This window comes from Hippocampus zosterae, chromosome 4 (assembly GCF_025434085.1).
Source record: "Hippocampus zosterae strain Florida chromosome 4, ASM2543408v3, whole genome shotgun sequence".
NCBI classification, from domain to species: Eukaryota; Metazoa; Chordata; class Actinopteri; order Syngnathiformes; family Syngnathidae; genus Hippocampus; species Hippocampus zosterae.
This window is the reverse complement of record NC_067454.1, coordinates 12,067,415-12,077,843: the sequence shown is the minus strand read 5'-3', so window position 1 is coordinate 12,077,843 and position 10,429 is coordinate 12,067,415. Positions and strand designations below refer to the sequence as shown.

The 10,429-nt window shown below is 42.5% G+C and overlaps 1 protein-coding gene and 1 long non-coding RNA gene across 4 annotated transcripts in view; one reads left to right on the top strand and one right to left on the bottom strand.

Annotated features, from left to right (window-relative positions):
* Positions 1–6,428: 6,428 nt before the first annotated feature.
* galnt2 (UDP-N-acetyl-alpha-D-galactosamine:polypeptide N-acetylgalactosaminyltransferase 2) overlaps positions 6,429–10,429 on the top strand; it is a 44,316-nt gene continuing 40,315 nt past the window's right edge. For 2 of the 3 annotated variants that reach the window (XM_052064257.1, XM_052064256.1), the window contains exon 1: positions 6,429–6,935. In XM_052064257.1, the coding sequence (XP_051920217.1) occupies positions 6,840–6,935 (96 nt within the window). In that variant the 5' untranslated portion in view covers positions 6,429–6,839. The remainder of the gene's footprint in view (positions 6,936–10,429) is intronic. The other variant, XM_052064258.1, reaches the window with a different exon arrangement.
* LOC127599982 (uncharacterized) overlaps positions 6,930–10,429 on the bottom strand; it is a 37,799-nt gene continuing 34,299 nt past the window's right edge. The window contains exons 2-3 of the long non-coding RNA XR_007962226.1: positions 7,947–8,032; positions 6,930–7,321 (exon numbers count right to left, since the gene is read on the bottom strand). This is a non-coding gene — a long non-coding RNA (uncharacterized LOC127599982). The remainder of the gene's footprint in view (positions 7,322–7,946; positions 8,033–10,429) is intronic.

The window sequence follows — 10,429 nt, the reverse complement described above, 5'->3', positions numbered from 1 at the left end:
TTCTCCTTTCTTCTTTCTACATACATTCTTGCTGCTGAAGGCTGTAAATTTCCCCATTGTGGGACGAATAAAGGATATCTTATCTTATGTACAACATATACAGCACAGATGAAATGACATTCCTTAGGAGAGAGAAGAGCCGCTACGGGTGCCCGTGCTACCATCAAATGTACTGTAAATAGTCATTTTGTAAGCCTTTTCAATTACATTAGTTCTTGAACAAGTATTTTGACTACTATTTCAAGTAGGAGCAGGGGGGAAAGAATGACTTTGCTCATTTGCTAATGGAGTTGTAGCACTGTTGAAATAAATCAATGGGATAACTACAATCTCAGTCAACCTGATGGATCGTGTCAGGACCATGGTGCTCGAATATTTTTCCCCGCCTAACAGCTCATTCAAGGATGCATTGATTAAAGCTGAAGCTGAGGTATTTTGTGCTGGAGTAGCACAGTAACTGTTGGCGCAGACTCCCATGCTGCCAAGCTCATCAATTTTGGGGATTGCCTGCACCGCTGTGAAAATAAAACTATTGCAGATGCAGCATTTCTGTGAATAGCTCATATTTATTTGACACGAATGCTTAATTTGCCAAAGGATTTCATAGAGATTATCTGTAGGACTAAAATGAACAATTGAACATTGATTTGTGCAAATGAGATTAATTTGTGCGTTTGTACTGAGAAGAAACTGGGCGTCACGAATGCCGGTCCTCAGGGGTCCCTTTCATGGATCTTTTACATGTCTCCCTCCTCTAACACACATGAGTCAAATGATGGCAAACTTGGCTGAAGCCTGATATCGATCCTGATCATTTGAATCTGATGTGTTGGGGGAGGGAAACATCTGAAGCGTGCAGGATAGGGGCCTTCGAGGACAGCAGTTGGTGACCCCCCGCTATAAAGTGATTTGGCTCTGACTGCAGTTGGTATTTTGGAAATGTAAACAACAGTAGTGATAAACCTGCAGAGCTGCTTATCTGTGAGCTCGCCTAAAAACAAGACTGCGACATCACCGAGCTATGACAAGAAGCATTGTGGCAACTTTGAGCTTATTTTTCTTCAGCTTGAACTGGGACTTTAGTCAAGGTGGCGAGACATATGAGCACTTGCAAATAATCAATTTTGGTCCAAAAACATTCCCGTTCCCGTTTGAAAGCTGAAGCTGAGGAGAAAGTTCACATTTCATCAAAAGAATGGTTTGATCAGAAAAAGTTGAAAATGTTGGAATGGCCCAGCCAGAGCCCAGACCTAAATCCAACTGAAAATTGGGGGGTGAGAGTGGGTAAATGTCAAGATGTGCTGTGCTGATAAACTCTCACCAAAAATGACCCATTTCATCAACAACAAAAACAACAACAGAATTGAACTTCAAATACACTGTATTAAGTCAATGGTTAGACTCCCACACTGGAAATTGGGCCATTGCAATTAAAAATATGACTGCCAGTGATTATTGACATGAAACGCTTTGCTTGGGCAACAGCTCCTGTTTATTTTTTGTTTATGACACCACAAGTATGATTTTGGAACATTTTTAATGTAAACGGTAAAAAGGAGCACATAATCTCGGTCCTCCTCCTTGGTATGTATTCTTTAGTTGCTTCTGAAAAAGTTACACACATTTTCCAAGTTACATTATTATACCAATTATCTCCAGTCTACTGAATGTAATGTAGAAAATAAATGAAACACTGACCTTGCACCTTGAGATATGGCATTAGCTGGATACAGTGTAATAACTTGTCAAGCCAGGGAACAACGGAAGCGCACGGGGCATAAGATACGATAGCCTTTATTAGTCTCACAATGGGGAAATTTGCACAAAAAAAAAGCATGCCACCATTTGGTGAGCTTCCTGGGAGAGATTGACTTGATTTTGGGCGAAATTTCAGGCTCACAAAACCGTTTAACAGCTGAACTTCAGTTGACATTGTCGAATTGTTCAGTGTTTCACTACCTTTTGTGTATTTTGTAATGGCAAAATTCTCAACTGTTTGCTGCGTTAACATTTTCGAGAAGCCCGCTTCTGTGCCTTTCTGAGACTCTTCCAGTCTTGCTGTAACCCTGTTGGAACTTGCTGTTGACACTGCAACAACACTATACGCTCAGTATCCCTCATTAATGATAATATTGGGATTCATGGCATGAGTTTTATTTATTTCATTTAATTTTGGGGGGAAGTGTAAATAGACATTTCATCCAACCATGAGGGAAAGCCTGAACTGATAAAAACATTCGCAATTTTTGTAATAATTTTCCCACCACAGTTGAAGCTATTTTATTTTTTTTCTCCGAAGTTGATATGACTTAAGTGAATAGACGTTTACAAGGTTGCTATCGTTATCTTTCAAGTTAGGTGTCTGACCCTGACAAGGAAACATTGCGTGGACTGACAAGGCATGTTTTTTCCCCACACTTTCCTCTCTACCAGTGGTCCTGTAGGTCCACTTTTTTTTCCTGAAAAAAAGCAACAACACTGATTGTGTCAGGAAACAGACGCAGGCGCAACGCCAGTGTGCTCACAGCTTCAGTCCAGGAGAGCCGCACACAGACAATTAGACAAGACGAGTCACGGGAGGTTTCGATTGTGTGCAGTTTTGCTCCCGTCTACCCGGGGATCTTTGCAGCTGTTTAACAGCAGAACAGGTAAATGAACGTCACAATGGCGTCCTCGAAATTTGCTACAAAGAGAAAGGTGGACAGTGACAATCGGCGTTTCAATGAAGAATGAACTGACAAATATGCTTTCATTCTACCTGTGTCGAGCACCAAGCCAATGGTCTAATATGCCTACAGACGGTAGCTCAGAATCAGAATCATCTGGTGAAGAGTCAAAATATTAAAAGCCACTATGTGACAGAGTACAGCTCTTTTGAACGGGTTTTCCCTCCTAATTCAGAGCTAAGAACAAACGAAATAAAGAAACTGAAAAGGTCATATCAAGACTCAAGCAGGAAGATTGTGACATGTATGACAGAGCAACAAAAAGCAACAGAGTGCTCACTGAAAGTGGCCTGGGTTTTGGGTAAGCACAAGAAACCATTTTCTGATGCAGAAATGATAAAAGAATGCATGACTGAAGTTATGGACACAATGTTTGAAGGCAAAGAAAAGGAGCAAATGACAGCCAAAATAAAGCAAATTCCACTGTCAGATTCCACAACGACCAGACGAACTGAAGTCCTTGCTGCTGATTTGTCTGGCCAGCTTTGTGATGCAATACAAAATGCAAATTGTATTTCCTTAGCGGTAGATGAGTCCACTGACACTACTGATAATGCGCAGTTGGTGGTGTTTGTGAGGTATTATGATGAGGCAAAGGGGGAGTTCATTGAAGATGTTTTGGAATTTTTAAACCTCAGTGGACAAACAAGGGGGGAAGACATCGATGCAGCAATGTCAGAAATGATGAATGAAAAACAGATAGATGTGAAGAAAGTTGTGTCAATTTTCTACTGATGGAGCTCCAGCCATGTTGGGGGGGAGAGAAAGGAGTGGTTCTGAGAGAGCATCACCCTGGCTTGATAGGCTACCACTGCATAATCCACCAGTCTGTCCTTTGTGCACGTCTGGGAGAAGTGTAACTATGTCTATGAAACTATGTCTCTGAAACTATGTCAACAATGATGAAACTCATGAACTTCTTGAGAGCAACATCTGCACTACAGCACCGCTTGCTTCGCACATTCCGGACAGAGGTAGATGCAGCTTATGATGATTTGCTCCTTCACAACAACGTCAGATGGCTGAGCAAAGGCAAGGTCCTGGAGCTTTTTTGGGCCTTAAGAAAAGAGCTGGAAATGTTTCTGTCACAGCGCAAGAGCACAAAAGCAACACAATTCCTGGAACTTCTGAGAAATGACGAGAAAATGGAAGTTGTGGCATTTTTGGCAGATATAACATCTCATCTCAATGAGCTAAATCTCAAGCTACAGGGGAAGGACAGCACAGTGTGGGAGCTGATGTCAGCAGTGCGGGCCTTTGGTATATTAAGATATTTTGTGATATTTTCTTTAACCAATGTATATCTTCTCAGAGGTAAACTCTTGAACCTGCTTTGGAATGATTGCAAGTAAGATAAACCCTTTGGAATGCTTTTAAATGATTACAAGTGAGATAAACTCTTGAACCTGCTTTGGAATAATTGCAAGTAAATGATTACAAGTCCGTGCCACTTGGTTACACAACAAACAGTGTGGCGTAGGAAGGGATGAGAATGGCCACTCACCCCTCCCGATGCACACACTTTAGAGGATAAAAGGAGGGGAGCGATGCTACTTCAGCAGAGTCCGCTATGGGTTACCGTACGAACGCCTAGCTCGTATTGAAGGTCACTCTGCTGAGGGTGTTGGCTCTCCACCCTACTGGCACACGGTAAGAGTTCTTTAGCTTCATACAACTTGTTTGAACTGTGTTATCATTTCTGTGTGGGACCAATAAAGTGCCTATTGTTGGTAGCCAGAAGTGTCTTGTCGTTATTTCTGAGTGCCTATCTCCGACGATCCTTTATAAAACTTGATATTCATTCAAATTGAGTATCAGAAGTGTTTCAAAACAGCCTTCCAAAGGAAGCTGGAGAATTTCAAAGTTGACCCTCAGGTAATTACCGTATATTTTCCATTTCATACCACACACATTTTATGGTTTCTGCTTAACATGTTTTTAATACTTCATACCCCCTTTAAAGCATTTCTCCTTATTTATTTTTTGTCTTTTACCCACAGGAGAGAATGGAACACTTCCCCAAACTTCTGGAACAGCCCAAAGGGAAAGGAGATCACATTCAGTGTCATGTGGAATTCCTGGAGAAGCTGATTGCAAATTTCAAGACTCGTTTTGATGACTTTCTATTAGGAAAACACGTCCTACTGTTCATTGACAACCCGTTCCTGGTCAGAAATGTAAGAGAGTTCTCTGCAGAAGCACACCAAGTCTTCCCATGGGCATCACCTGCTACTCTGCAAAATGAGTTGATTGACCTCCAGGAAAATATTGCACTGAAAGAGGCTCAGTGTGACGATGTCACTTTCTGGACAAGGATGGTAACTGCAGCTAATTATCCTCTGCTGCACAAGCTGGCAATTAACATTCTCACAATGTTTGGGTCAACTTACAGATACAATACAATACAATACAATACATGCTGATTTATATAGCGCTTTCACAACAGCGGCAGCTGTAACAAAGCGCTTAACAAAACAGTTCACATAAAGTAAAATAAATAAACACAACACATCACATAAAACACGGACAGTCGTGCAGTCGTGCAACCACTTTTCCATCACACGCTTTGTTGTTTGAAGCAGTTTGAGATGAAAGAGGAGAGAATCAAAGTGTCCTTTAACCAGTGGATCAGAGACGTCATGCTCAAAATGCGCACACGTCGGCTACAAGCTAATTTTCAAAGTCAACATGAAGCTGTAGCATCCATTGACGAAAAAAGAGATTGGTTCACTTCTCCTGTCGCATGAAAATCCATTTCAATTCCAAGCGGCGATTCTCTGTTCCAAATACGTATCGACACTCTGCGCCAACGTTCCTCTCTCCTCATCCTCAACTTCAGCAGCCATCCATCCCGCCGCACCAACGTCGACTGTCCAACAGCGCCGACATATCCACTGAACAAAACGGGGTTGTGAAAAATGCTGCCCATTGCAGGCGCAAAAAGCACAAGCACCCCATGTGAGTCTGCATTCTTCACAATGAATATTGTGAAGAACAAGTACCGCACTAGACTCACCAATGAACACTTGCATCAGTGTCTCCGCCTGGCCATCACACCTTTTGTGCCAAAGTTCAAAGTCTTGGCAACGAGCACAAAATGTAATTTCTCTCATTAAGCAGCATTGTTCAGCACAAATGCACATAATGTATACTTTTTTTTTGCACCTTAAAAACTGAGTTCTTGCCACTTGTTTACGAAACGAAATGAGGGATTGATTTGTTTTGTTAAAGGAAATGGATATTTTGATGTATCTTCTGAGCATGTGTCGGTTAATATATGCATGCCTCAGACATTGCATTCACCTTTAGTGGAAGAACAGAGCACTGCACATTCCTGTGCTCCCTTGTGTCAGTATTTAAAATGGTTCTTAACTTTTAGCCTCAAACAATGTTAAAAAAGATGGTGTGAATTTTAAGTAGATTGTAGTTTGCACATTTCCCTGAATTTTGTCAACTTTGAGAAATGGAGGGATGGATGGAAGTTGCAGAACAAGTTTAAATGGCCGCCTTCTGAGATGGATAAAATCAGGTGGACTTTTCTGCTTAATTCAGATTCCACAAGCGCAATATTAATCCGGATAGCGTTTAGCGACTGCAGGGGGCACATAGAACATATTCTTATTGAGAAAATATTTGACTTGACTTGATTCTTGCCCAACACGTCTCTAGCGCCCCTGGCGTATGTACAGAGTACAGCAGCAGACAGCCTGTCGCACACGCACACAGATCCTCGCTCACTGCTGCAAGGGCTGAGCTGCAACTAAAAACGCTCACTACAATAATTTCCTCCAACATTTACCCGTGTCTTTCCCATTCGACTTTATCAAGATCCGCCCCTCGACGAGTTTGCAGCATCGAACACCTCCTCCACAACGGGGTTATCCGACATCTGATTGGATTACAGCGGGTTAGCCTTTGCCCTCTCACCTCCGTTGTTGAATTTTGGCTAGCTGCTTCCTGCTCCCCCAGGAGGACCGTGAACCCAGCGGTGAAGCGCCCTGCGCGAATACGACAGACCGGGACGTGTCGCCGCCACTACTACCATTACCACTACCAAAACCAGCGACCCACCGAACACTCGGCAGGCGGACAAAACGGGACGAGAAGACCGCCATGCGAAGGAAATCGAGGATATTGTTATGTTTTGCGGTGCTTTGGGTGCTGGGGATCGCCTACTACTTCTACTCGGGGACGGCGTTGGGGCGAAAGGTAAAACTGTCTCCTTTTCATATTGACCAACCCAGTCTCTTCGGTGGGACAAAGCGGCGATAGAGCGCCGTTCCAGGGACTCCCCTGCCCGCTTGATGCTCTCGGTTATGGCCGCGCCGGTGATGTGTAAAACGAATCGAAGGCCCCGTTCGTATCGATAGATTGGCTTTGAAGTTATAATTGAAAACATTGTCAGTGTTGCGGGACTAGCCAGTGAACTTGCACCAACCTCCCGCCGGCTGTTGTCCAGTGGCAGCGGGAGAGAATCACGGTCGGTACTGGTTGGCGTGTCTTGCCGGGCGGGGTGTCTTGGTGGGAGGCTGCCGGCCTGGTTCACAGGGCAGGCCGGCGGGGGGCTTCGCATGTGGAATGAAAAACGTCAGCACCTAAACGGAGAACAGGAAGTGATCCATAGCATTCAAGTGGGAGCGAACGTGTCTGAAAGATGAACGTTATTATGAATACAATTAACATACAGTCCCAGTCAAAAGTTTGGAAACACTCTCTGAGTCGGCAATTTCCCACATTTTATTAATACTTTAGTCATCGTCATTATGAATATGAAGAAATGTTGATGGAATTATTTGGTAAACAAAAAATGTTAATCAGAATGTTTTATGATTTGAATTTTTAAAAGTAGATGAGCGCTCTGCGCATCTTGGTATTTTCTCAGTCAGCTTCATGATGTGGTTGATCCGTAGCTGGAATGACTTTTCGTTCACTGCTGTGCATTATCAAGAGCTAATAGCTTGATTTTGTTGATCTCTTAATGTGTCTTTCCAAACTTGTGACTGATACTGTATGTCGGTCGAACAGTGGATGAAGTCTGCGTGTCGTCTCAGTGGCCAAAATAGATGTAAGTACGAGCGCCAGTGGGATGTCAAGGCAGGTGGTATTAAAAAGATAAAACAATAATGATAATAATGGAAACTATCTGCTCCCCTGTGTACTGCATATATAGTAATTTGAAACAGCATTTTAAGAAATATAAAATTATATATATAGACCTACTTGGGGATAAAATAGTAAGCGTGGAGACTCAGTGGCCAAAATAAGCTTGAGTAGGTTGTGCGCACTTCAGCAGTGAATGAGGATCACTAAGTGTGCACAGTGTGGGTGAAGAGAGATGATCAATTAAAACGGATACAACTCGAGATATTGAATAAATGGCATAAAAAAATTAAGAACGTGTTTTGTCACATTTAATTATGAAATTTGTACTTCTGGCCCGGTTGAGCCAGCATCAGTGCAATTTGGGTGGCCTAAACCTAGTTACATTGTGGCCCAGGGCCATTCTTAATGTCGGAACTGATATAGGATCTGTTATTGACTGGTGACCAGTCCTGGCTGGAGTCCGTCCACCTTTTGCTTAAAATCAGATGGGATAGGCCCCATCAGACGAGTCAAACAAAAAAAAACTCCCAACGAAGACGAAAGATTGTGACCGTAATCATGCCAGCTACACCTTCACTCTTTTTCATCCATCCTCACGCACGTGAACAGATGGAGGTTGTCATGCATTGTGCTAATCTCCTCATCAGTGGCAATTAGAGGTTTTGTACTTGAACCAGTAACCTGCTGACTATTACTGGGTGACTTGGATGGTCACCTTAATCCGGAATATGATACAAACCTATGCTGTAATGTGTCTCAGAATGTGTTACTTGTATGCCGTCCCACCTGATAACACCTTCCTATTTGATCTGTCATGTGGCAGTTTGAATACTGCCCCCTCTCACGCACGCACACACACAAATAACTGGACTTTGAACAGGGGTGTGGTCCTTTTTATATCCCCCCCCCCCACACACACCTCCTCATGTGCTTAGACTAGCACATGTTGTAAATGGATAGTAAACATGCATGTGTGTGTCTGTGTGTGTGTGGGGGGCACTCTGCAAGGGTAGTAGTAGGCACAGCAAGTGCATTTGTGTGTGTGTGAGAACATCCCGTGTGTATTCCACCTGCTTCTTGTCTGGTCATATCAGCCTCTGTGTGTTTGCATCGCTCCAGTCAACCACATTAGCCCCTTTATTTTCCCATTAGTTGATAAGCGTGTGTGCATGCATGTTTCATACTTGTTAAGGGGTTCAGAGTGGCAGCAATGCCTTCATCAAGTTGATTTGGAATTTGGATGATGGGCTGTACCTGTCTTAATGGAAAGCAAACAGAATATTTTAAAAGGGTGTGGACATTTGAATCAATAGTGCCATTCTTGTTGATATCCAAATGTAATACGTGAGTTGCACCTTATCACAGGTTTTTTAATGAAAAGATAATTAGAGTATTCTGCCCAGCCGTAATTCTAAATTGACAAATGCAAATGCTGTCATTGAACAGACTCTGTGGCATTGCGTCTATGGCGCGTCCTGATTTGATCCCGACTGGGCAACTCTTCTATTTAATTGCATTAAATTCATGGGATTAATCACCGGATTAATCATGGAAAACATAAGAGATCAACCATTTGACAAAAAAGTAAATTCAATTATTTCAGACACTCAATCTCTTAGCTGCTTACATATCCGGGATTTATCTAAAGTGACGAACCATACCTAGCGAGTCCAGATTGTGGATTTTCAAATATAGCAGTTCTCAGCATTTACAGTATCTGTCTTTTTGTTTTTCCCGAAAATACAGCAACTGTGGTATAGTAGAAAATTGAAAAACAAAAAGCAAACAATGGGCTCAATTGGAACCACTAGCATTTGACGACAGTAGCTTTTCTGTTAGGATTTGGGCTTTGGAACCCACATTTATGCAGAAGTGTAATTAGAAATGTGCTGTTTCTGAAACATTGCTTGTCTTCCTGTAATAGATAGCCAGCTTCTGATAAAATAGCCATTGTTGGATGCATTCCAATGTTGTCCTTTGTTTTTTCTGCTGTGTTGGTCGTCTCTGTTGAATTTATCGCCAGGTTTTCACTGTGTCACGCTGCTATATTGTCACGACATTTGTGTAGCTGACACACTTATCTCCATCATGCCTACACAGCCTGTGGGGAAACGCAAGCAACATTGGTGTTTACCATTCCAAAACCATGCCATGATGAGCTTGATTATATTGTACCACTTGATGAAAACTTGGCGTATGTCAGTATTTGTCTTGGTCATCTACTGTGAAAACAGCCATAATTGGATTCTTTTGTAAACTTCAGGACCCAAACAAAAAATGCTTCGGATGGTGACATCGCTATCTTGTACGAAATAAAGTAAATGCAGTGGTCCAAGTAAACCTTTTGAGGTTGGCTGTCCATAATTAAAACTGTAAAAGTATCCATAATTAGGTGATGTTTTGTTACGAGTTGCAGCACCTCAACCTGGACATCTTACAAAGCCCTCTTTGCTAATATCGTGGTACACAGGAGATGGGTGTTGCAAAACCTTTTCCAGGATACCCTTTCTGAATTCCGCCAACAAGCATGTTTTGCTTTCTGCCAACCCTTGTGAGCATAGCGTCTACTTTCATGCTAATCAGGGCTGTGAGGGGGGAAG